The 27293-nt window shown below is 45.4% G+C and overlaps 1 protein-coding gene across 5 annotated transcripts in view; it reads left to right on the top strand.

Moving 5' to 3' along the window:
- COL15A1 (collagen type XV alpha 1 chain) overlaps positions 1-27293 on the top strand; it is a 131075-nt gene that overhangs the window by 68410 nt on the left and 35372 nt on the right. For 4 of the 5 annotated variants that reach the window (XR_004443649.1, XM_033237989.1, XM_033237988.1 and 1 more), the window contains 10 exons: positions 4139-4288; positions 4697-4840; positions 11662-11715; positions 13374-13433; positions 14643-14735; positions 15905-16030; positions 16935-16997; positions 25552-25587; positions 26013-26153; positions 26349-26417. Coding sequence is in view for 4 of the 5 variants with exons in the window: in XM_033237989.1 (XP_033093880.1) it covers positions 4139-4288; positions 4697-4840; positions 11662-11715; positions 13374-13433; positions 14643-14735; positions 15905-16030; positions 16935-16997; positions 25552-25587; positions 26013-26153; positions 26349-26417 (936 nt within the window). In the remaining variant the exon portion in view is untranslated. The remainder of the gene's footprint in view (positions 1-4138; positions 4289-4696; positions 4841-11661; positions 11716-13373; positions 13434-14642; positions 14736-15904; positions 16031-16934; positions 16998-25551; positions 25588-26012; positions 26154-26348; positions 26418-27293) is intronic. The other variant, XM_033237990.1, reaches the window with a different exon arrangement.

Below are 27293 nucleotides of genomic sequence, written 5' to 3'. Positions count from 1 at the left end.
AATTGTAGACAGCTTGTTCATATGAAAGTTTTTTTTTAATCAATCTTCTTCTTATGATGTAAACAGACCATTTCTGACGTGCTTAGACTTTCTAGTTTTCCTGAGCATCCTTCTTTCTTAAAAAAAAAAACAAACAGTCATTTTATTCTAGGACAAAATTTACCATAAAAGATCCTTTCTCATATAAAATTATTTTTCTTTAAGCTTTCTTACCCAAATTACCTCTTTATTTCTATAACTTTCTTTACATCTCTCTCATTTCCTGATTCCTTTCACCTTGTTTTATACATAACTTTTAAATAAGCTTTAAATGAGACAAAAATTATTCACCTTTTTAAAAAAACACAGTTTTTTAAAGAAAGAATGTTTTCTTACAATATATTTTTTAAATGGAAAATACCCAACTAATAAAATATCTATTCTTTAATTTAACTTTAGAGTCTAAATTATGACACATTTGTCTGTATTTATGCCATTACATTTACCTAATTGTTTTTAATAGTGTACCTAGATTACTGTATTTATGAAAACTGCAATAGTCATTATTTAAAGTTATTTCCCTGCCAACCATTTTATAGCCTGTGAATTTCAGGTGTTTACCTAAGGAGAACCTTAAGATTAAATATAAGGTTGTTTTACTAAATCAAGATTTAGCTATTTTCATTAAACTAATGTTCGCATCTTATTTATCAGAAAGTACACAAGCAAAGGTTATCCTGTTTTGGGCTGAGTTTATAGTTTTGTAACCCTTATGCCAAATTTTAACACCTTATAGTATTTGGCAGGGATAAATATGAAATTACTTGATCAGTAAATGCAAACAAAAATGTATGCTGGCAATTCTTAAGACATTTTTAATTTGCCTTACCAATAATTTTAAAGCTAGCTTATTAAAGACTTTACTTAGGTCATGTGAACTTGAAAAGCATTTGGGTTTATTATTTAATTTATGAGTGCTCTTTAAGCCAGTGTCATACCTTGTAGCCAAAAACACAACAAAATGTGTGTATGTACACATAAACACACACATACACACTCATACAACCAAAAATCCTATAGCTTTTACTTCAGAACTCTAGCCATGAAATACTGATACAAACTCACTGGTTTGCAGAAACAATAACAAAAATAAATGTCTAGATGCAAACAGTGGATTTTATTTCAGGAGAAATGTAACAGCAGACTTAAAGCAGGCAGAGGCAGAGAAGAAAGCAGAGAGATAGAGAACTTAGGAACTTTATAGTTGCAGATCGACTTTTGGGCTCTGAATTTTTCTTGCTATAATTGTGCATGAAAATGTCATGTATGTCCATTTTACAAAAGCAATTGCAAGAAGAGGGACCATAAAACCAATGGAGTGCCTGAAAGGGGGTCATTCTCGTTGTTTTTCCTTATTCTTAGATTGTTTCCCACTCCACTTTTTTTTTTTTTTGAGACAGAGTCTCCCTCTATTGCCCAGGCTGGAGTGCAATGGTACAATCTCGGCTTACTGCAACCTCCACCTCCTGGGTTCAAGTGATTCTCCTACCTCAGCCTCTCAAGTAGCTGGGTTTACAGGTGCGCACCACCATGTCCGGCTAGTTTTTTTGTATTTTTAGTAGAGATGGGGTTTCACCATATTGGCCAGGCTGGTCTCGAATTCCTGACTTCATGATCCACCTGCCTCGGCCCCCCAAAGTGCTGGGATTACAGGTGTGAACCACCGTGCCTGGCCATTTTTTTATTTATTTATTTATTTATTTATTTTAAGGTAGGAACTGAGCTGTGGCCTAGTATTTTAGTGGAGTGGGTCAAAGTGTGCTGGTTGCAGGTAAGGCTCCACAATGTGTCACCACTTAGCCATTTCCACCCTCTTACATGTCTCAGTTTCTCTCTCTGTAGTTCTAGCACCTCCAAGAAGCTTCAAAATCAAAATGCAGAGTGACCAGCTCCTATATGCCCTTCCTGAATGAGGCTTTTTAAACTAATTTTGTTGGGGGTTCCCTGTAGTGTTGCTGCATATGACGTCATGGGGGGGTCAACCCCCAGACACTCCCAATTGGCCTCCAGTCACCCAGGGGCACCTTTCAGCTGGGAGGAGCAAAATGCCCTTTTTCTTTGGAGCTGAGGAAACTCATTCTCCCATTTATCTGTGAAAACGATAGTTCAGTTCCTCATGCAAAATGGTCATACTACCCAATCAAGATTAATTTCAGGAGGAAAGGCAATGGAGAAGACACCCTTTAGAATGCACCTCTGAACTAGAATTAAGGTCTAAATAATAACTTCCTAGAAGGAAAAAAAAAAACAGCTAAGACTACTTCCTGTAAATTGTCCTCAGCCACCTCTAACTTTGTACTGTCATGCACCATTATACACACCAAGGTTAAATCCTCTCCCAGTACAAGGTAATCTCTGGTACCCCCTAAAACCAAAGAGGTCAGGTCTTACGATACAGGAGAACAGAGCTTTAGACCTAAGAAGAATCTGCTCGTGACTCTTGAAATTCCACAAAGAAAATGGAATACCCCAAAAAGGGGCAGGTGGTGCCTTTGTTCTGAGTACTTTAAGGGGTCTGAGTCATTAGAAGCCTCCTTCTAGGTTTTTATTGGTACTAAAGACAGCGAAGGGGGAAAGAGGTATAGGGTGGAAGAAAAGTAAATGAAAGAAAAATTTTAAGACAGGAAGCAAAGACAGCAAACATGTGCATGTTTTGGTTTTTTCCCCCCTCTCTTGCAGCTGTGAGAAATTTTAGCCAATTCAGAGAGGCCTTGTTACCCATAACTTAGAATTCTCATTTAGATTTGACCAAGTCAGGTAGAGTTGGGCAAATCTGATGGGAGAAAGACCAGAACAACCACCAAAAAAACACCCCTAACAATATGATTACTGAGTACTCTAATAGTAAGGAGAAATTAAGAACAGCTGGTTGTTCATCTTAACTTCGGCCAAGAAAAAACCCCAATTCAGCTACTTACTAGAGATAGGTCTTAGGTGGAAGATTGCTCTCTACCATCCTAGAAGCAGGAAAGAATTTAAATTTGCCTTCCCTGTTAGAAATGAACTCAAACTCCAGAAAGGAGTTATGTGCCTTCCATCATCCTAGAAGCAAGAAAACCTGCATTCCTTGTTGGAAGTAAGTAAGACTCCAAAAAAAGAACTGTACAGCAGAATAAACTTTAGATATTGACCAAATTTTGGGAGATCAGGGATTCTCTGGAGGGGAGGCTCCGAGGCCTCAGCAAATTGTCCTATTGGTTTGAACCATGAAGAAAGCTCAAGCTGGTAGCAAGCACCTATATGAGATTTGTCAAAGGTCAGTGGCACCTCCACTCAGAATCCCTTCTTGGTTGCCAAAATGTGAACCCCAAATATCTGAGACAGGTCTCAGGAAAGTTAGGAAGTTTATTCTGCAAAGGTTAAGGACATGCCCGTGACACAGCCTCAGGAGATCCTGACAACATGTGCCCAAGGTGGTTGGAGCACAGCTTGGTTTTATGCCTTTTAGGGAGACATGAGACATCAATCAATATATATAAGGTGTGCATTTGTGCTGTCCGGAAAGGCAGGACAACTCTAAAGTGGGGAGGGGGCTTTCATGTCATAGGTAGATAAGAGACAAATGGTTGCATTCTTTTGAGTTTCTGATTAGCCTTTCCAAAGGAAGCAATCAGATATGCATTTATCCCACAGAGCAGAGGGATGACCTTGAGTTCTGTCTGTCCTTTGTCTGCAAGGAATTTCCTTAAGGACAAATTATTAGGGTGGTATGTAGCTTATTTATCTTAGTAGCTATCTTTTTAAGGAATACAATGGGAGATAGGTTTGCCCTAAGTAATTCCCAGCTTGATTTTTTTTTTCCCTTCGGCTTAGTGATTTGGGGATCCTGAGATTTATTTTCCTTGCACAAAGCTAAGGCCAGAGAAGCGCTTGGCAGAGATGTGCCAAGGTGTGCTAGGGTGGGTGGGGGGATGCCCTGAGAGATGCGTTCTAACGCTGGAGCTCCAGGCGAAGGTGTGGTCCTGAAGAAGCAAAGAGAAGGGAATCATGGAGCCTCCAGTTATCTGAGGCCCCAGTGCTTTCTACCCCCCAGCCTCACACCCACTTAACCAGGGGCATGGGCGAAGGGGCACAGCTCCTCATGCCAATTTCATTTCAGGGTCCAAGCAGTGAAGAAAGTTTAACAACAGCTGCAGCTGCAACCGAAGTGTCCCTCAGTACTTTTGAGGCTGAGGAAGCCAGTGGGGTCCCCACAGATGGCCTGGCTCCCCTCACAGCCACCATGACCCCTGAGCAGGCAGTCACTTCTGTAAGTGTCATCTGGCATCCTCTCTGACTTACAGGGGAGAGACAGGTCTGCATTGTGAGACAACAGCCATCCTTGGCCTTGGCAGGGGCACCTGCAGCTTGGTTATGAGCATCTGGGTGGGCAGCGGCTGGAGGGAGGCAGGACACAATGCCGGAGTGTGGCAGGGGCCACAGCTCTGCTCCCTCCTAGCCTTGCTCAAGAATTTACTCAGAGACAAGTGGTCCACAGTTGGCACTGAGTCTTAGAGGAGATGCATATTTCAGAAGGGGTGTGCTGGGGGCAGCGATGATCATAGGGAAGAATGTGTTTTGAAACTGGGCTGGCACCACAGAAACGACAGTGACCACAACTCCCCGGCAGCCTCGTGAGCGAGGTGAGGTGGTGCCTCAATGCTGGTTTTGTTTTCAGGGTCCTGGTGATGAAGAAGACTTGGCAGCAGCCACAACAGAGGAGCCCCCCATCACAGCTCGGGGTGAAGAGTCCGGCAGCCCTCCCCACGATGGGCCACCGCTGCCCCTGCCCACAGTGGCTCCTGAAAGAAGGGTCACTCCAGTAAGTGGCATAGAGCTGTAAGATTTGACTTGGCAGACCTTACATGGGAGAGAAAGAAAGGCCAGAGTTGTGGGAGGGTTGGCCCCCAGCTTTCTCAGAGGTAGGTTTTCACGTTGGTTTGCAAATTTGGGCATTTGAGGAGCTTTAACCTGGGGAACACTTGAGGAAACTCCAGCTTGTAGAGCAAAAGCAAGAAATTGAAATCAAGAGGACCTGGCTTTGTGTCCCAAACTGATCTTTGGATTGAAATAAGATCTAACAGTTAGTGCTCTTCTGGGGACAAAGCTGACAGTTAGACGTGGCGGGTCTGCAGAGGGGATGAGAGCATCAGCGCTGTGTGTATGTTGGGGGGTGACCTCCAAGTCCCTGCCAACATGAGTTTTTATGACTCTTGGCTGCAACTGTGTGACCTTAAGCAAATCCTTTGATCTCTTTGGCCCTCTGTTTCCTCATCTGTGAAAATGAATGACTGCAAGGCCAAGTCAGAGAATGCAGGTTGGAGAACGTTTACAAAGCTCTGTACACACACCTGGGGTTGTCACCACTTAAGGGCTATAACTGTGTCTTTTAGAAATAGGAAACCCAAAGCTGGCCCTCAGCTTGGGCTTGTGTGAAGAGAGACTGCTCTTCCAATGTGAACACATTTTTAAAGGAAAACATCTCCTTGGTGACTAGCACAGGCTCGTCAGTTCCCCAAACACCACTTGGTCATGCACACTTGGAAAGCCACCATTCAAGCTATAGTCATGTGGTCCATTGGCCACGGTGCAGCAGGACTGACCTGTGAGGGGAGGGGCTGTGGGACGGGAGATCAGGAGAGCACCTGAGGTCCTGAATGCCCCTTGTTCCGGGGCCTTTTCTAGTGGTTATCACACTGCTTCCTGTCTCTTTAGAGTTGTCTTGCATTCGTTCATTGATTCACTCATTGACTGGACACATAGTGGCTCTGGGCCTTTAGTCAGGACACTTGTAAATAGAGATGAATGTGACCTCACTCCTGTCCCCAGTGAGCTCACAATCAAGGGGCAGGAAATAAGCCATCTGAACTGACATTGATTAATCACTCTGTGCTCCAAGTTTATCTGATTCCCTTCACCACACCCCTCTTCAGTATAAGGTGAACAGGAGGTAAGATGTGGAGAGGTAGTCACCTGCCACTGTTGCCTGCCTCTAAGGGGTGGAGCTGGGATTTGAATCTGCATGTTGGCCTGCAGAGCTGAAGCTCTCGAGCTTCACCCAGATGAAGTCCTCGTTTGTGAGAGTATGGTGTGGTGGGAAGATCCTGGACTGGGGGCCAGGAGGTCGAGGTTCTGCTTCCAGGGATGTCACTGACTTGTAGTGGGCGCTGGGCCTCCTTGTCATCATCTATAAAAGGAAAAAGGTGAACAACAACTCTGGTTTTTAACTCTGGTCACACATTGGAGATGGCTGCTAGCTCAAAACAATGCGGGTGTCTGAGTCCAGTGCTAGACCAAGTAACTAAAACACTGGGGCTGGGGCTTTGGGCTTGCAGGGCATCCTAGTGGGCAGCCAGCTCTGGATCGACCCGCTCATGCACTGTGACTTCCCAAACAATGTCCCCCTGCTCTTCTGCACCTCACCCCAAGGTGTACACAAAGCACCAAGTTCAAATCTCCCTGGTGTTGCCTCATCAGGCACAGATAGAGCCAGTTCTCCTTTTTCTTTCTCTTTTAAACTTTTTGTTATTGAAAATCTTAAAATGTCACAAAGGAGCTTAGAATAGTATAATTAACCCCCACATACCCATCGCTCAGTTTGGATAATTATCAACACTGCCAATCTTGCTTCATCTGTTCCACCTCCTACCACCATCTTTTTTGGAGGGAAGGGGAATACTGGAATATTCAAAAATGAACCCCAAACATCCTATCATTTATTTGACTGGTAAACAATTCAATGTGTACGGCTGATAGAGTGATCTGGTACCTTTGTTTTGGTCATAGCCACAGTGTCACAATGTGTCTAATAAAATTAACAGTGGTTCCTTCATATTATCTAATGCCCTGATTATTTTGTTTTAAAATACCTCTTTCCAGTTAGTTTGTTTGAATCTGAATCCAAACAAGGTCTACACATTGCATTTGGTTGATACATCTGTTAAGTGTCTCTTAATCTCTCATTGTCTCCCGCCTTCTTTTTCCCTTTTGCCATTACTTTGTTGAAGAAACTGGGTCAGTTTCTTCCTTAGACCCTTTGTGTTTTCAGCTTCGAAAAGTTAGTCTGGTAAGGCTGGCTGTGCTCATGGGAGTGTGAGGGTTACTGCTCCTGGGGAACTCTTTGTCCACATGTATTAACAACCATAAGAATGCATATTGCTGACCCAGAAACTTCTCTTCTAGGAATTGATTCTAGTGGAGATAATCTGATAACTTTTGTTGTCGTTGTTTTTTTTTTTTTTTTTTTTTTCTTTTTAAAAAAAGGCTTTGTTTACCAGGATGCTAATCTCGGTATTGTCCATAATAGAGAAAAATTGGGCATAATTTAATTAGCCAACAACAGAAGATTAATTGAATTAAAGTATATTCACCCATTCTGTAGGTTACCTGTTCACTCTGATGGTAGTTTCTTTTGCTGTGCAAAAGCTCTTTAGTTTAATTAGATCCCATTTGTCAATTTTGGCTTCTGTTGCCATTGGTTTTGGTGTTTTAGACATGAAGTCCTTTCCCATGCCTATGTCCTGAATGGTATCGCCTAGGTTTTCTTCTAGGGTTTTTGTGGTTTTAGGTCTAACATTTAAGTCTCTAATCCATCTTGAATTAATTTTTGTATAAGGTGTAAGGAAGGGATCCAGTTTTAGCTTTCTACTTATGGGTAGCCAGTTTTCCCAGCACCATTTATTAAATAGGGAATCCTTTCCCCATTTCTTGTTTTTGTCAGGTTTATCAAAGATCAGATGGTTGTAGATGTGTGGTATTATTTCTGAGGGCTCTGTTCTGTTCCATTGGTCTATATCTATGTTTTGGTACCAGTACCACGCTGTTTTGGTTACTGTAGCCTTGTAGTATAGTTTGAAGTCAGGTAGCGTGATGCCTCCAGCTTCATTCTTTTGGCTTAGGATTGTCTTGGCAATGCGGGCTCTTTTTTTGGTTCCATATGAACTTTTAAGTAGTTTTTTCCAATTCTGTCAAGAAAGTCATTGGTAGCTTAATGGGGATGGCATTGAATCTATACATTACCTTGGGCAGTATGGCCATTTTCACAATATTGATTCTTCCTATCCATGAGCATGGAATGTTCTTCCATTTGTTTGAGTCCTCTTTTATTTCATTGAGCAGTGGTTTGTAGTTCTCCTTGAAGAAGTCCTTCACATCCCTTGTAAGTTGGATTCCTAGGTGTTTTATTCTCTTTGAAGCAATTGTGAATGGGAGTTCACTCATGATTTGGCTCTCTGCTTGTCTGTTACTGGTGTAAAAGAATGCTTGTGATTTTTGCACATTAATTTTGTATCCTGAGACTTTGCTGAAGTTGCTTATCAGCTTCAGGAGATTTTGGGCTGAGACAATGGGGTTTTCTAAATATACAATCCTGTCATCTGCAAACAGGGACAATTTGACTTCCTCTTTTCCTAATTGAATACCCTTTATTTCTTTCTCCTGTCTGATTGCCCTGGCCAGAACTTCCAACACTGTGTTGAATAGGAGTGGTGAGGGAGGGCATCCCTGTCTTGTGCCAGTTTTCAAAGGGAATGCTTCCAGTTTTTGCCCATTCAGTATAATATTGGCTGTGGGTTTGTCATAAATAGCTCTTATTATTTTGAGGTATGTTCCATCAATACCGAATTTATTGAGAGTTTTTAGCATGAAGGGCTGTTGAATTTTGTCAAAGGCCTTTTCTGCATCTATTGAGATAATCATGTGGTTTTTGTCTTTGGTTCTGTTTATATGTTGGATTATGTTTATTGATTTGCATATAAGGGCTAATATCCAGAACCTACAAAGAACTCCAACAAATTTACAAGAAAAGAATAAACAACCCCATCAAAAAGTGGGCAAAGGATATGAACAGACATTTCTCAAAAGAAGACATTTATGCAGCCAACAGACACATGAAAAAATGCTCATCATCACTAGCCGTCAGAGAAATGCAAATCAAAACCACAATGAGATACCATCTCACACCAGTTAGAATGGCAATCATTAAAAAGTCAGGAAACAACAGGTGCTGGAGAGGATGTGGAGAAATAGGAACACTTTTACACTGTTGGTGGGACTGTGAACTAGTTCAACCATTGTGGAAGACAGTGTGGCGATTCCTCAAGGATCTAGAACTAGAAATACCATTTGACCCAGCCATCCCATTACTGGGTATATACCCAAAGGATTATAAATAATGCTGCTGTAAAGACACATGCACACGTATGTTTATTGCGGCACTATTCACAATAGCAAAGCCTTGGAACCAACCCAAATATCCATCAATGACAGACTGGATTAAGAAAATGTGGCACATATTGTCTTGGCAATGCAGGCTCTTTTTTTGATTCCATATGAACTTTAAAGTAGCTTTTTCCAATTCTGTGAAGAAAGTCATTGGTAGCTTAATGGAGATAGCTTTGAATCTATAAATTACCTTGGGCAATGTGGCCATTTTTTAAATTTTTTGTTATTGAAAATCTAAAAATGGAATTTTTATATGGAATACTATGGAGCCAAATTTTATATGGAATACTATGCAGCCATAAAAAAGGATGAGTTCATGTCCTTTGTAGGGGCATGGATGCAGCTGGAAACCATCATTCTCAGCAAGCTATTGCAAGAACAGAAAACCAAACACCGCATGTTGTCACTCATAGGTGGGAATTGAACATTGAGAACACTTGGACACAGGAAGGGGAACATCACACACTGGGGCCTTTTGTGGAGTGGGGGGAGTGGGGAGGGATAGCATTAGGAGATATACCTAATGTAAATGACAAGTTAATGGGTGCAGCAAACCAACATGGCACATGTATACATATGTAACAAACCTGCACATTGTGCACACGTACCCTAGAACATAAAGTATGATAAAATAATAATAATAATAAAATAATGAGCATCAAAAAAAGTATATTCAAACAATGGAACATTATGTAGCTAATAAAATTATACTTGTTAGAAATATTTAATGATGGGGGAAACGCTTAGCATATAATGTTAAGTGAAAGAAGCTGGTTATAAATCTGAGTATATTGTGTGGTTAACTATTTAAAAATACACACATGCAAAAACACTAGAGGAAATATCCTTTGTAAATGTTGGCAACTTGCCTCAAAGTGGTGGAACTGTGGAAAGTTGTTAGTTTTTTAATACATTGTGGTTTAATACATTTTCCACTGTGGTGGCTTACAATTTTTACGATAGATTTTTTAAAGCTCTGAGAAGGAAGAGAGAGAGAGAGACAGAGACACAGAGGGAGTTAGAGATAGAATGAGAGACAGAAAGAGAGAGAGAAACAGAGACATGGTTGATGTCTGATGAAGACAGATTCCTGCTAAGTCCCCACGTAAGGGATCTGCAACGAATTCAGATGAATGCCCTGATTCCTGAGCAGAGTCTAAAAGCACAAGATTGTCAAGAAGGCACCCACCCTGGGATATCTCCAGGATCAGCTTTTTTTGTGGTTTTTTTTTTTTTTTTTGGTTGTTGTTGTTTGTTTTTTTCTTGAGACAGGGCCTCACTCTCTTGCCCAGACAAGAGTGCTATGGCGTGATCTTGGCTCACCACAACCTCCGCCTCTCAGGCTCAAGCGATTCTCCTGCCTCAGCCTGCAGAGTAGCTGGGATTACAGGCATGTGCTGCTACGGCCCGGCTAATTTTTTTGTTTGCTTGTTTGTTTGTTTTTAGTAGAGACAGGATTTCACCATGTTGGCCATGCTGGTCTTGAACTCCTGACCTCAGCTAATTCAGCTGCCTCAGCCTCCCAAAGTGCTGGGATTACAGGCGTGAGCCACTGCACCTGGCCTCTAGGATCAGTATTGGCAGATATGTGACAGAGCCAGGCAAGCTATACTGCATGGTGACTCTAGGTCAGTTTGAATCTCAGAGTCACCATGGCAGTATAGTTTGCCTGGCTCTGCCACATATCTGTGGCCAATTTTCTTCACTTCTCTCTGTCTCAGTTGACTCATGCATAAAATGGGAATCATAATTATAGAACCTACCTCTTGATTTGTGAGGATTAAATGAGTTTATACATGGAAAACATGACCCAGCACATAGTACATGCTCAAAAAATTAGCTGTCTAGAATTATTTTACAGATGAGGCCCAAAAAGGATTAGAGCTTTGCTCAAGATCACGTAGCTCCTAGGGGTCCAGTAGGAGTGAGAGCCTTTGTCTCTGGACTTTTTGGTGCTTTGGTTTTCTGCACTGTCTACAACCACTGTCTTCAGACGAGAGCCAGAAGTTGATTAGCAAAGTCCACACTGGTCACAATGATGTCATTACATTTCTAAGGACTGACTAATAGATCTTAGCAAATATATGGAGAATGTTGCCCTGGAAATGAAGTAATATATTTAAAAATCTGTGTTGTGGAACACAAGTGAGAGAGAAGACTGATTGTCAGGTGTGTCAAATGCCAGGCTCTTCCCACTAGTCATTTGGCAAATAGGTACTGAGAGCCTGTTATCTGCCGGTGCAGGGGATGCTGCAGTGATCAGGCAGCCTCTCTCTTCACGGGGCTCACTGACTTCAGCCCAGTGCAAACCCTAGCTCATGCACAGCTCACTGACCAGGACCAGGGAATGTGGTCAGAACTCAGCAGCCCCATGTCCCAAATATGTTGTGGCCATGTTTTAACCAAATCTTCTTGTTTTAGGCTCAAAGAGAACATGTGGGAATGAAAGGACAGGCTGAGCCCAAAGGAGAAAAGGTTTGTGCTGTGACTATCCTGGAGAACACTTTGGCTCCTGATCAGGTGTCCTAAGCATGTTATTTGGGTTTGATTTAGTCCACTCTGATCAAGCGGATCGCAGAAGCAGCAAGAGGGCTAACCCCAAAAGAAATGAACTTGTAGGTCTGGGAGAATCATGAAAAGGGCACCGGGCAGTTCTGGCCGAGTCTCTTCTCACCACCTGGTGACTGTGGCCAAGTCCTTTGACCTCCGTGGGCCTTGGCTTCTCTATGGAGTATCAAAGGGTCCTGTGATTCCAAACCTGGCTCTGCCACACATCTGCGGCCAGTTTTCTTCACTTCTGTGTCTGAGCTCTGGGCTCTGCCCCTGATTTTCTTCCTGGGAAAATGTTGGGCAGACAAGAGCTTCTGAGGACCACAGGCCTAGGTTTGCCTTTTTGTAGCTGTGGGATCTCCTGAAAGTTCTTTACTATTTATTTGCTCCAGTTTCTCCATCTGTAAAATGGGGGTGGTGATGATGACCCTCTGGTATGGGGTGGCATGAGGGGATGTTTATGGAAGTGCTTTAGCTGGTGTCAGTCACCGCAGGAATAACAAATTCCTCTTACCAAAACACCTGTTGGTGCTAAGCTGTTCCCAAGGGGATGTGTTGACAGTGACCCCAGTCAAGAGATCCTGCCCAAGGAGCCTGCTCTGGCCATAGGGGCAACTTGGCTGCCTCTGGGAGCCTTCTCATCCCCACCGTGACCCTGGTCCTCTGCCTGCCTCGCCTCCCTCCAGGCTGCATGGAGGCCATTCCTTGCGGCAGATGATGCTCCCATCCTGGGACCTCCTGAGTGCCCACTGGGGTGTGGGGAAGGGAGGGCCGGGGCTGGGGAAGGCGGTGTCCTCACTTATCTCTGCCTCTGGCCATCTCAGTGGACTTCAGATGCCAGCAGGGCTCTGGGGTGCAGCAGAAGGCTCTGGGAGAAGGCCTCACAACACACAGATTTGGGGACTTGACTGTGGACATTTCCACTCTCCTTTTGGCGGATCTGGCCATCCTGTCACTTTGTCAAAGAAGCCACTTCTCTGGGCACTTTTTGACAGCCAAAACCTCCTGGGATGCCACTCTGTCATTTTCTTTCATCTGCCTCCTTTCCAAATGTGTGCTTCTGTCATTTGAAAAGCATTTTCTGGGGCACCAGCCTTGTGCCAGGTGCTGGGACCTGGAGGTGATTCAGGCACTGTGCCTGCCCTTGAGGGGCACATGGTCCCAGAGGGGCAGGCTGCGAGCAATGATGTTGCTGTAAAGGTCACAGGCCCTGGTGGGAGGAGCAGGTGGACAGGGCAGGCTTCAGGGGAGTCCACATTGGGCCTGGGCACTGGTGCCTTAGCAGGGCCCAGACCAGAGGGTGGAGATAAATCCTGGAAGAAGGGAGGGTGTGTGCGATGCATGCTCATGCTGGTCACCTCTTTCCACCACAGCCCGTGCCCTCCAAGTATGGCTCAGAAACAAAGGGCTTCTGAGCTCTGGGGTGGGACAAGGCATTCCCTTGAGCTGTCTCTGCGAAGGACAATGCCATTTTTCATTCCTGTGTGATCCTGATTTTAAAGATGAGCATGATTTCTACAGAAAGATGGGGAGATGGAAGGAACAGGGTTCCAGCACTTCACTGAACATTTTGTTCTCTTTAGGGTGATGCTGGGGAGGAGATTCCTGGCCCACCTGAACCTTCTGGGCCTGTTGGACCCACGGTGAGATTTCCATCCAGGCTTATCACACACACAGGTGTAAGACCAGGGATGCAGCCAAAACAGCCACAGGCTGAGGACTCTCCTTTTTGGACCCCAAAGTATCTTGCAGTCAGACCCCAGGGCTTTCTGCCTCTGCTAGGACTCTGCCGTGTGCAGCAGCAGAACTGATTTCTATCCATTTTAAATCCTGTACCTTGAGTGTCTCAGAAGTTCTTCAAACTCAACACTTCCCAAACTGGACTCATTACCTGTGCCTCAGACCTGCTTCTCCTCCTGGGTTCCCCATCTCTCGGAATGGCACCCCATCTACCTGGTCAGCAAGAGAGAAACATCCTTGAATAGTCAACTCGCTTCCCCAGCCCTGTCCAGAGTGTCCCCAAGTCCCCCTGAGTCTAGCTGTGTAGTGCCTCCTCCTCTTCTCTTGGGCAATGGCACCAGCCTCCTAACTGGTCTCTCTGCCTCCATATCACCACTTCCCTTCCCCCACACACATGCGCCCACCACTGTGACCTTCCTAAACACAGCTGTAACCCCGAAACCCAGCTCTTCCTTGGTGCCTCTCAGGGCTGCTCAGTACACACACATTCAATGAATAAATTAGGCCCTGCCTGGTTCCTGTCTTCAGGAGTTAAGTACCAGAAAGGTGTCTTGGAGATTCCCCTTGTTCTTCAGATACATTTGATGCCATTCAAGTATGCACTGAGGGCTCTCTGGGCGCTCAGCCTCCTGCTGGACTCTGGACGCCCAATGTGTCCCAGGTTTGGGCTGGCTCTTGAGGAGCCCTAGTTTAGAGAAGCGGACAGACACATGCACAACTAAGCTTCAAGTCAGGTGGTCCTAGCATCTCATTGAGAACTTGACAGAGGCTAGTGGGAGCACCAAGAAGGGAGAGAAGAATTCTGCCTGGAAACGGGTAGGGAGGGCTTCGTGGAGGAGGAGACTGTGGAATCGGGCCTTGAAGGATGAGTCGGGAATTGAAAGGCAGGAAAGGAGGCTGAGGACATGAGTGGGCTGCACAGCTGGGAGGTGGCAAGGAAGAAGAGTAGCTGTAGAGGGGAGTGGGAGAAAAGTCAGAAAATGGGGAGCAGAAGTTATTGGGCTACGGTATATAGGAAAAATTTCCCCATTTTGGAGAAAACTTTCAGCGATGTGGCTGTCCTTGGAGTCTGGCAGTTAAATGCAAGTTGTGGAAATTTCTTCTCTCTCCAGGTGGGAGCAGAGGCAGAGGGCTCTGGCCTGGGCTGGGGCTCGGACGTCGGCTCTGGCTCTGGTGACCTGGTGGGCAGTGAGGAGTTGCTGAGAGTGAGTGTGAAGGAGAACACGACCTGGTGTCTGGGACTGCCTTCAAAATAACCCCAGAGGGAGGGACATTGGGGCGGGGGACAGATGAAACCGGACTGGCCGCCTCTGGGGTTGTTGGCGGTGAGCTCGTGGGGGTTCATTCTGCTTTTCCCTGTACTTGTATATATGTTTGAAATTGTCCACTTTGATCAGTTGCATCGTAAGTGAGTATGAGCCTACATTTATCTTCAGGACCTCCTCGCCCCACCTTCTTCCTTTTCCTGGTGGGCTTCTGGAGTAGGCTGCCCTGCAGCAGGTGTGCCCAGTGCCCTTCACCCCTGCCAATTGGCTTTCGATCCTCCCTCCCCCTCCTCTCACCCTATTCATTAAAGAGAACTGCTGGCCTTGTCTCTGGGTGGCATATTCTACTTCAGCTTCCAGAACCTTCCTGAAATATCCTTCCCTTATGCACCCTCTCCCTGCCTCCCTCTCCAGACTACTCTTTCTCTTTGGTGCCTCTTGCTCCCCTGGCCTCCTGCCAAGGCTGGGACTCCACCAGTCCTTTCTGAAATTGCCCCCTGGGGAGCTTCTTCCTTCTCTAGCTGCAGCTGGTGCCTCTGTCCCTGAGCGCCTGTGCTGAATCCCTGGTTGAAAGCTCCACTTGGCTCCTCCTCTGCCCACTCCTCATGGCCAGGGCTAGAAGGGTTCTGGACTCCGTAGTTAAATGGAGTGGGAGTCAAATGAATCTCCCAGCCTGGTGGGATCAGCCAACCCAGCAATGGTCTAAAAACACTAGTGCACTTCAGGAAGAGTTTTAACAACAAGGCTACACAACAAGCAGTTTTTGACTGACCTCACAGTTAATCAGAAAACTAAGTTCGCCAGGGTACCTCTCAGTATTCCAACTAATTGGGTCTTTCTTGTATTCAGCCTTTTGGGAGAAAACACACTATGATGGGCTCAGAAAGACCTAGATTCAAATCCCAGTTCTCCTACTAATTAGCTGTGTGTCTGAGAGCCCTTGAGTCGCATGGTCTCACTGAGCCTCAGTTTCCCCATCTGCTCAGTGGGAACACCAAACCCTACTTGTAGGATTGTTGTAAGAATTTGAGAGAATGTAGGAAGCACATATATTCAGTATCTCATTCGGTATTCCCCCACTGTTTCTAACAGAGTCTCCGTGTTTTTAGGGTCCTCCAGGGCCCCCAGGGCCACCTGGCTTACCTGGGATTCCGGGAAAACCAGGAACTGATGTTTTCCTGGGACCCCCTGGATCTCCTGGAGAGGATGGACGTGCTGGTGAACCCGGGCCCCCGGTGAGCAACTGAAGTCTTCTCCCCATCTCTGCGATTGTGGGACTTCCTTTAGCCAGGGAGGGGTGTACAGATGGCAATACCCAGCACTGTCCAAGTTTCACGATGAGGAGAGAGCAGCTAGCTGTTTGTAAACAGAAATCCTCCTCATCTGAATCATTGCTGAGATTTGAAAGAAGCAGCAGCCAAGAAAAACACCATCCTACATATTGTTTTGCTGCTTTATCATAATCAGTACAGATGGTCCCCTACTTACAAATGGTTCAACTTAAGATGTTTTTGACTTTACAGTGGTGCAAAGTGATACATGTTCAGTAGAGACTGTACCTTGAGTACCCCTGCAGCCATTCTGTTTTCACTTTCAACACTTTATTATGAAATAGGCTTTGTGTTTGATGACTTTGCCCAACTATAGACTAATGGAAGTGTTCTGAGTATGTTTAAGGTAGGCTAGGCTAAGCTATGATGTTCAGTAGTTTAGGTGTATTGAGTGCATTTTGGACTTAAGATATTTTCAACTTACAATTGGTTTATCAGATATAGCCCCATTGTAAGTCAAGAAGCATCTGTATGGGAGACACAGATTCATAAAGAATCTTGGAATCATAGGCCATCAGGGCTGGGTCTGGGGTAGGAGACCCCTGGAGACCATGTGGTCCAACCCTGCCTCTAACTTCCCCATAGAGGAGGAAATGTGATCCAGAGAGTGAAGGACTGTTAACCACAGGTGCACAGTCAGCAGTGACCCAGCCTGGGCCAAGGACTAGGTTCCTGTCTTGCACCTGACATGAGGCCCTGGGCCCACCATCCTCACCTGCCTCCCAACCCTGCCCTCCTTTTCTAGCAAGCATGTGTACATGATTCTTAGCAGAAATGTTGTGGGTTGATTTTCACTGATGTTCCCCAGGGCCCCGAGGGACAGCCTGGAGTTGATGGAGCCACCGGCCTTCCTGGGATGAAAGGGGAGAAGGTACGGGGAACACGGGAGGGTCCTAACACATGGGAGCCACCGGGCCCTCACTACTCTCTCTGATCCCTAAGCCTGACCTTGCCTCTTATGTGACTGACCCCCTGGCCTTCTGAAATCCCCTGCTGGCCACTTCTGCTGAATGTCCCCATCATGGGACTCATCATGCCCAAGCCTGAACTCAGCACCTTCCCTGCCCACTCTTTTGTGTCCCTAACTTCAGTGAATGGCATTGCCATCTACGTGGTCACCTAGAGCCAGAAATGGAATCTTCTCTAACTCCTCCTTCCCTCCCTTTCCTGCTATGATTGGTCAGTGCCAAGATGGCCCAGTCTGACCTCCACATCTCTCACCTTTCTCTCCCCACTGAGCTGGACTCATCTCTTCTCACTCTTACGGTGGCCTTGGGCTCCCTGTCGCTGTCCCATTCTCTCCACCCACCCTCCAGCCTCCTGCCCAGTTCACCTTCTTGTAGCAAGCTCTCGTCAGCCCCTGCCCTGGCTACTGAGAAAAGATCAAGGGCTCCACTGCCTGCAGGACACACCCTAGCTCTGTGCAGACCTCTGGCCCTTCCTGATTCGCACAAGCTGCCTCTCTAGCGCATCCCCCAACTCCTCACATGGCCTCTTGGCCGGTGGGCTGGTTCTGCCCAAATGCTCTGGGCATGCTTTTCCCTTCTGGCCTCCTGGCCTTTGCACATGGTTTTCTCCCTGTTTGGGATATCCTTTTCCTTTTCTCATCCTCCAAGACCCAGTTCAGATACATCCTGTGGGAAGCTCTCCCTGACTCATTATGAGCAGAAAGCACCCTTCCTTCCTCCGCTTTCTATGAGCATCATAGGAGGTTCCCATGCTACTGACAGTGACACTAACGGTGTTAGCTAGCCTGTCTGCTCCTCACCCCCACCCTGACATAGAGCATGTAGTACTGCCTCTCTTTCCTTAGAACCTAGCACAGGCCTCTGTTAGTGTTTGATGCATGAATGAAATTTCCTTTGGACACCGTTAGTCCGCTTTTCCCAGAGTCTGGCCTGCCTTCATCCTCTTCATTCTCTGTCTGTAAGCCGGTCCTGCCTCCTGTCTGCAAGCCTGCGCTGGTGCTACCTGGGGCGTGTGTGTGTAGGGGGGGTTCCTGCCTCTGCAGTGTTCACAGCTTGATGAGATAAGCCATGTCTGTCAAAGGAAGGCAATAAAGACAAGGTGAGCCCTGTGCTAGGGATGCGATCAATGGGTTTTACTGGGGCCTAGAGGAGGAAGAGTCCCTCTCAGCTGGGATCGGAAGTGGGGCCTTCTGTGAACCTCTCATGGATAAAGACGTGGAAAATGCTGACTCTGCAGACACCACCATCATTGCTGATCTGAATTTCTAGTTTCCGTCAGCTCTGGAGTATGTTTATTTTAATTGGAGCCATAACTCAATTTTCGTGGAAAGCTTATTTCTCAGAAAAAGAAACAATTGTCAAGCTTTATAGAACTCATTTTACATGTGCCAACGGTTTCATAAGAAATTAAATTTTGCAGGAAGCACCACAGACCTACACTCTTCTTACCTGTTCTTCTTCCAGGCTTCCCCCACCCACCCACACACACCCCTCCCATACTGTGTCTCAAACTTAAAGCTACCCACACCCACAACTGCATACAAAACACCCTTGCACACGCACTCTGCAGCTGCTTGAAGAATCAGCAGTGCACGGAGCAGCAGGCTTGCCTAGGGTGAATGTTGGAGACTAATCATATTTGTTTCTGAAATTTGCTATGCATCTCAATTTGTTGCACTGTGCACATATGAGGTTTTCTGATCAAGTAAAGGCAGACTTGGAAGAACTTGGAAATGTGCATCTGGAGACCTGGCGGGAAACCTTGCACATGATATTTACCTTAAAAACAAAACAAAACAAAACAAAACCAATAAACCAAGGTACATATTCAGTATGTAAAAATAACAAAAAATGTGCTAAAGGAAATGAACAACTTCAGGGCTGTAATAGATCATAAGATCCAATGACTTACCATCAACAATATCTTTCCTTCAACTTGCATACCTCCAGTGACAAGGCACTCGTCTCCTGCCCAGGCAGTGCCTTGCACCGTTGGATGGATCCACTTGTAGGGAGGTCTTTCCGTTTGCTGTGGTGAAATCAGCCTCCCTTCTCTTTAGCACAGCACATAGACCAATCTAGGCAGTTATCTAAAATGGAGTTTTCCCTATAAAGAATACAGTTCAGGTTATTTAGCTGGAAAAAAATGTTTTGTATATAATAATTATTATTATAAAATATGAGATTGAGATCAAAATATGATGCTGATTAATAATTCATCAAATATCTTAAGTACGAGCTAAGCTATGAGGACACAAAGTCATAAGAATGATATAACAGGCTGGGTGTGATGGCTCACACCTGTAATCCCAGCACTTTGGGAGGCTAAGGTGGGCAGATAATGAGGTCAGGAGTTGAAGACCAGCCTGACCAACATAGTAAAACTTCATCTCTACTAAAAATACAAAAATTAGCCAGGTGTGGTGGCACACACCTATAATCCCAGCTGCTTGGGAGGCTGAGGCAGGAGAATCGCTTGAACCCGGGAGCCGGAGGTTGCAGTCAGCCAATATTGTGTCACTGCACTCCAGCCTGGGTGACAGGGTAAGACTCCATCTCCAAGAAAAATTAAAAAATGATTGATACAACAGACTTTGGGGACTCGGGGAAAGGGTGGGAGGGGGTGAAGGATAAAAGAGTACAGATTGGGTACAGTATGCCCTGCTCAGGTGATGGGTACACCAAAATCTCAGAAATCACCACTAAAGAACTTACTCATGTAACCAAACACCATCTGTTCCCAAAAAAAACTATTGAAATTACAAAAATTAAAGTATTTTTAAATGGTACCTCAAAAAGAATTTATCAAATAGATTATTCTATGCTGAGTTCGATGATAGAAATATTCCTTACTTTATTTTTCCCAAATCAAGACGAGCAACTAACTCTAAGATCTTTAGCCCAAGAAGGAATAGGTGAGGAGTAGCCTGCTTTCTCAGCAGTAGAATGTTTCTAGAAAGAATGCAGAAGAACTTGCTGGAGAAGACGGATCTCTGAAAAATCATTTCTTTCTGCTTTTGCCCCGCAGATTCTGCCATTCAGTTCTTTGGAACACACCTGGTGTTAACAGTTGTTGTTGATTTTCTACTTTCAGAATCTAAGTCATTCATGTTATTCTGCAGTCTCAAAAGGTACTGGGACACCCAGGCAGTAAAGAGTTTGTGCTTGGAAATCTTCTTCAGTGTCCGGAATTACTGAGGAATGCTGAATTGCCAGTAATTGCCTTTGAGTAATTTCACTGAGCTGCCAAACTGCCATTGTAAAATCAGCTTCTGTTTTTTCCATTGATGTAAGAGAAATACAGTTAAATCACCATCACCTTCCCTTTCTCCAAGCAATCCCAATTGGTCTCTGAACAATTCTCTAAAGCTTGTATAAAAAAGAATAGAGAAGTAAGCCGCTTTTGCCTAGGACCCAGTAATGGGTTTAGACCTGCTAACAACATGTTTAAAAGAAACACTGAAATAGTTGCCTAATTTCCTATTTTATATCTTCTTTCATCATCAGAAGTGTTTGGTTCAACATCTGGATTATAGGCCTCCATAAAATTAGATAGCTGGGTGCAGTGGTTCACATCTGTAATCCCAGCACTTCGGTAAGCCGAGGTTGGTTGGATGACCTGAGGTCAGGAGTTCGAGACCAGCCTGGTCAACATGGCAAAACCGCGTGTCTACTAAAAATACAAAAAGTTAGCTGGGCGTGGTGGCGGGCACCTATAATCCCAGCTACTCGATAGGCTAAGGCAGGAGAATCGCTTGAATCCGGGAGGCCGGCGTTGCAGTGAGCAGAGATCGTGTCATTGCACTCCAGCCTGGGCAACAAGAGTGAAACTCCACCTCCAAAAAAAAAAAAAAAAAAAAAAAATCAAGTAGACCATAGGCAATTGTAACAGAGAAGAAACTGATTATCAGTATTACAAACAGCAGAAGGAAAACCAACAGACATCCGCAAGGCAGTAAGATGTGCTGTCTCAGAAGCCACACGGGAAAAAATAATTCTCGTCTCCATTAGGTTCTTTGAGGTTCCTGTGTGCTGAAATTGAGTAATGTCCTTAGAAAATCCAATTCACCACAGTAAGCCAACATTTTGAATCAATTCTAAACCACGATGTTGTAACACACAGCACTATTGTACCTCATTCCTTTGCAATGTTTCCATTAGTGAGCTGATATCTTCATATTTCATCACTTTTAAAACCATACTTGCAGCTCTGCTATTTGGAATTCCAGAATTGCATGCATGCCCTCACTGCACAAAAATTCTCTCATTAAGAAATAATGTACAACTCCAACATCACCATTTTGGGAATAGGAGCCTTCCCTCAGCCTGTTCATTGGAGCTCCTCCTTTTCACCCTGCCTGTTCACATAAATTCCAGTAAGATGGGCTCTTCTACCCACAAGTTAATCTACTCATGTTCCAAGCTGATGGCCATCTTATCTGTGGGTCAATGGAATGGATCTGAATACTCTCTTTTTACCATGTCTAAGCTGGATAAAATCATGTAAGACCATAAACCAAGGCCCGTGATATCTTCTAGAACTTCCTTTGAAACTCTATAAGATGCACTCTTGATTGGAAAGGAATGAGGAAGGCAACTGAAACAATTCAGTTTTTCACTTTATGGACATAATTTTCTGTAACAAGATCAGCTGGCAACGCAGCTACAAGGTTTTTAGAGGGAGGCTATTTTAGTTTCTGTTTCACAACAATCCTGATGGTAGTTTGACTTGTTACTGAAAAGACGCACAAGATTGTCACTTTCATTGAAGACAGATTGCAATGGGCAGCCAGCAACAAGCCAAGAGAAGCAGACATAGCAACTGCAGCCTCTGGGTTAGGCAGTAAAATGGGCATCCAGTTATTGCAGTCATGTTTCCACTGCAGGTGGAAGGCCACGCTTAGTTTCCCCCTGGTGAGGCTGGCCAGCAGGGAGGTGACAGAGCCCAGTCACTGTCACTTCCTTCACCTAGCACACCTTCTCCTCCCACCTCCCCAGAATGGCCAGAGTGTCCCTGTTGGCTCCTTTGCAAGAGAGGCACCAAGGTTCTATGAGGCTGCCCTGGGAGACCTTATGGAGGGCTTTGATTGCAGAAATTCCTTGCCACTCCAGCCTCAGAGCCTGCCTCCAGAGCTTGGTGCCTCACCTGGAAGCCCAGCCCACCCTCAGCCCCTGTGATCCCCATTCCTAGGCCAAGAACTGGGTAGTGTGTCGCAATAGGAAAACACTGCAAGAGATGGGACCTTTCCCTTGCCCCCCGCATGCCCCCAGACGTGAGGCATTTGTCTTCCTCCAGCATCAGGCAGAAGCCCTCACCTAGCAAATCCACGAACCTCACCCATGGGAGCAGCCAGTTCCCTGAGGAAGGTTATCACAGCTACCAAGCAAACAGCATGGACCCATGTCTGTGAAGGAGAAAGGGGGAGATTGTTGCGTGGTGTTGCCTGTTGTGTGCAGGCAGTTTTGCTGGACACACCATGGCCTCATCTTTCTCATCTACCCTGAGAGTTTTGCTTAGGCTCATACTCAACTAGAGTCCCAAAGATTCAGAACTGGAAGGAACCTGCAGATTGCTTTAGTCCCTTTTTTTCTGTGCCGTGGCAGAGCCATGGGACTTTGTGGAAGTGCCTTAGGGCTGGTAGGTGAGCGACAGAGCAACTCTACTTCAAGCATTTATTAAAATTAAATTTTAATTATAAAAGTAATATATGAATATAGTTTTCATTGCTTCCTGTGTCCTATTTCCTCTTTAATTATTTTTGTTAGAGTAGGTCCTCCAGTCATATTTTCACAGACTGTCTGTAGATGGCAAATTTTCTGAGACCCTGGATTTTTTTTAATGTTTTTACTTTCTTCTCACTTGGTTGAGTATAGAATTCTGAGTTGAAAGTCATTTGCCCGTGATGATTTGAAGATGATCACCATCATCTTCCAGCATCCAGTGTTGCCAACACAAAGTCAGATTCACTCTGAGTCTCACTCTATTGGAGGTCATCTGATTTTTCTCTTTGGCAAATTTGGGAATTTATTTTTCTTTGTTCTTGGTGTTTAAAAATTCCTCTGCGTTGTTACTAAATGTGGATTCTTATCTTTATTTATTTATTTATATTTATTTATTATCATTATTATTATTATTTTGAGACAAAGTCACGCAGTGGTGCGATCTTGGCTCCCTACAACCTCCTTCTCCCAGGTTCAAACGATTCTCCTGCCTCAGCCTCCTGAGTACCTGGGATTACAGACGCACACCACCACACCCAGCTAATTTTTGTATTTTTAGTAGAGACGGGGTTTCACCATGTTGGCCAGGCTGGTCTCAAACTCCTGACCTTGTGATCCACCCGCCTCAACCTCCCAAAGTGCTGGGATTACAGGCCTGAGCCACTGCGCCCGGCCAATGTGAATTATTTTTTAAATGTATTATTTCATTTATCCTTCTTGGTACTCTATGGACTTTTTTTGGGGGGGTGGGGTTTGGGGGGTGCCTTTTAACCTGGAGACTTCTGTGTTTTTTCAGAAAATTTAAACACTGCATTCCTTCTATCTGTTTATTCTCTCCTCTGCCACTCCAATTAAACCAATGTTGGAACTTCCAATTGTGGCTTCCGTCTCTCTTACTACTTTGTCATTCTGTCTAGGTCTTTTTACCCTCTCATGTTGCTTTCTGGGAGAATTCTGTAGACTGATTTCTGTATTAATTCTCTCTTCAGGTGGGTCTATTCTGTTATGCAGTCCTTCTGCAGAGTTCTGCATTTTGACAGTTTTCTAAAGATCTCTAATTGGTTCTTTTTCATAACCACTGTTTTTATTTCATAATGGTATGTCTTTGTTTCATGGCTACGTTATCCTCCCTTTTCTCTGTGAGAACATATGTCTTACACTCAATGTCCTATTGGATTGTTTTCTTAACTCTGTTTCCTTGGATGTAATTCTATAGTTGAATTAGTTGTTTCTCACAGTGTTGCCTTGCCTCAGATGTTGTGTTTCTCTCTTGTGTGTTTACTTCTGAAATTGGGATCCTGCCTGAGCCTGTGTTCTGCCTCTGTTGGTGCAGACTATTGGGAGGTGGGCAGTAGCCCCTTCTGAGACATGCAGGGTTCAGGAAGGGGGTGGAAGGAATAAGATGTGCCATCAAGCAGGGCACCTCAGTGGCTCATCTTCCGTGTGTAGGGTACTCCTGGACCTCACAGAGTTTCCTAGTCATCTGGTGCTCTGCCCTATGTCTTTGGCCCAATAAGCAACTCTTATTTTTCTGAAATTAAGGTACCCATATTTTCTCCTTGGCAGGAGTGAGGGTGGGAGGGGAGGGGAGATGGGCAGGGCTGGACAGCTAGCTTCCTGCAGAATTTCCGCCTGTCTCCCTTCTGGGGCCCAGGGGCCACATCATGCACCTGACTTCCATCACGGCTTTGCAGCAGACTTTTCTCCCTTTGGTTTCTCTTGATGGCGGAGGCCCCTGTCTTCAACTTCCCTGTTTTCCCTTTGGCATTTCTATTTTGGATCTAATGCCACTCCCCATCTTATTTTTGAGCATGGCTATTTTAGAACTATCCATTCTCTCATTTCCATGGATTTGATATGTAATCATATGCAAGAAGGAGACTGTAGCCCAGAAACAAAAATGACTGGGGGGAAAGACATAGTCTTTGATGGCTGGTACATCAGCATTGCTCTCAGGATCTCCTGTGTGGCCATGCAATTGCTGACTTCATCTCTTGCAGCTGAATTTGTGGTTTTCTCAGAGATTCTCCATCTGGGGCCCCCCTACCGCAGTCCTCTGATGTAGGCCAGTGTCCCCGTAGCTGACCACTCCTGACCACCCATGCCCTTTGGTCCTCCCCTCTTCTTGGAGCTCGCAGCAGACTCATTTCTGTGAGATCTGCATCTAACCCCTGGGAAACTGTAGTGTGGTCCCCACTGGGCGTGGCCATGCAATCTGCTCTAATGCAACCTCCTCCCTGATTCCGTCTTCTGGGGACTACTTCAGCCAGCTTTGGGTCTTTAGTTCTTTCCAGAAGACAGCCAGTCATCATCCCCCATATTTCCAAAAATCTAGGGGATACATTTCAGATCTTGAAGCCCCTTCCCTCGCTTTAGAGTGGGTGAAGTACCCTCTACCTCGTCATGGGAAGGGGGCCACCCCAGTCCGCTGGGAGCTCTCCAAGCGAAGTCTTCTATGATCTCTCCCTCGTTAATCTTTAACTTCTCTGGTTTACTCTTGAGGTAGGTGATGAGCTGATGGTTGAAAAGTGGGTTTCACAAGCTTTCAGCACGACCTGCCCAACAGACTGGCCCCTGTTGTAATGTATTTGGTTTGGAGACACCAAAAGTCTGAGACAGAAAGAGTCCTATTTTAATATCCCATTACCTAAGAGCCCATAATCGTGCATTGACTTCAGAACATACCCAATGAGATATGCATTAATTGGTCCTTGTTTTTGTTTTTGTTTTTTTCAGGGAGCAAGAGGGCCTAATGGCTCAGTTGGTGAAAAGGTAAAAAAAAAAAAAAACAAAAAAAACAGCTTTCTTCTCCCTCCTTCCTTTTCTTTGAGTTTACTATAATTGGACTGCTGGTCTGGAATATTGAACATATAAATGTCAGGGAACAGAGAGGAACACATCTCAAAGGAATTGCTCAGAGAAGGCAGAACAGCTGGGGATGGTGGGGAGTAAACACCCTTCGATGTTTTCTCCTTCCTCGCCCCTCCCTCCAAATGCATTCAGATGAGTGCATCAGCTTATCTCCAAGTGAAATGTCAATTAACAAGACAGCTGTTTCTGTACCATTAAGCAGTACCGATCGGAGAATTCATCAACCTAATTAACTTCAAAGAGTGATTTTCTGATTCAGGCATGCGTGTTGTTCCTTCCATGAGTGAACCCAGGGCTGGATAATCAGCCTGCCCTCTTTCCTACAGGGTGACCCTGGCAACAGAGGCTTACCTGGACCCCCGGGGAAAAAGGGACAAGCTGGCCCCCCTGGGGTCATGGGACCCCCAGGGCCTCCTGGACCCCCTGGGCCCCCAGGCCCTGGATGCACAACGGGACTTGGATTCGAGGTACTTTTCCCCTTTTCTGTGGCTAAAAAAATGATGTGTACTAAGGGCTCCTGGAAAGACCAGCTAGCTAAACCCTGGTCTCAGGGCAGAGGCTGTGCGGATTCCCCTGTGAGCTGCCAGCTTCCAATACTACACCTGGCACAAGTAGGTGCTCAGGAACTGGATCTGAAATTCTCATTCTTGCTCCTTCCCCAGGATACCGAAGGCTCTGGAAGCACCCAGCTATTGAGTGAACCTAAACTCTCCAGACCAAAGGCTGCAATCGTAGGTCACCTCTGGAATCTTCATTATGAGGGTTATCACACTGTCACGCTACAGTGAGGAAGCTGTGGGCTGCATCCTGGCTCTGCCACTTTCTTTTTTTTTTTTTTTTTTGAGGCGGAGTCTCGCTCTGTCGCCCGGACAGGAGTGCAGTGGCCGGATCTCAGCTCACTGCAAGCTCCGCCTCCTGGGTTTACGCCATTCTCCTGCCTCAGCCTCCCTAGTAGCTGGGACTACAGGCGCCTGCCACCTCGCCCGGCTAGTTTTTGTATTTTTAGTAGAGACGGGGTTTCACCATGTTAGCCAGGATGGTCTCGATCTCCTGACCTCGTGATCCACCCGTCTCGGCCTCCCAAAGTGCTGGGATTACAGGCTTGAGCCACCGCGCCACTTTCAATAACTCACCTTCTCTATGCCTCCGGCCCCCAGCTGTGCAATAGGGAAATGAGATGCTCTTTATAGCTTGTGTCTTTGAGGAGCAGCGTAGACGTTTTGCAGAAAACATGATATGGAAAGAGAACGTGAAAATCGTTTTTATCTCTCTTCATCTGTTTCTCTCTCTCCCTCTCCCACTTCAGTCTCTTACCACTAAGCATCTCCACTTATTCCTCCTTCCGTTTGCCCCATTCAATGCACACACTTTGCCCCAGGTCAAAGCCCTGTGCTCCTGACGAGTGCCCCTCCCTACTGCTGCCAGCCCCTGGCAGGTGTTGTCCATCTCCTACCATGATGTGATGCGGGCTCTCAGGAGGACCAATCCCCTGGATTTCATTCTCTTTGTTAAATGGGACCCAGAGCTGAGCCTTTTAGTCTAGGAGGGAACAGCATGGCCCCTCCCATGACTGAATGAGCAGACCTCCCTCATTCCCCAGAGGCAGA

This window comes from Trachypithecus francoisi, unplaced genomic scaffold, assembly GCF_009764315.1.
Source record: "Trachypithecus francoisi isolate TF-2019V2 unplaced genomic scaffold, Tfra_2.0 Lachesis_group16, whole genome shotgun sequence".
Taxonomy (NCBI): Eukaryota; Metazoa; Chordata; class Mammalia; order Primates; family Cercopithecidae; genus Trachypithecus; species Trachypithecus francoisi.
This window is presented reverse-complemented; position numbering and strand designations above follow the sequence as displayed.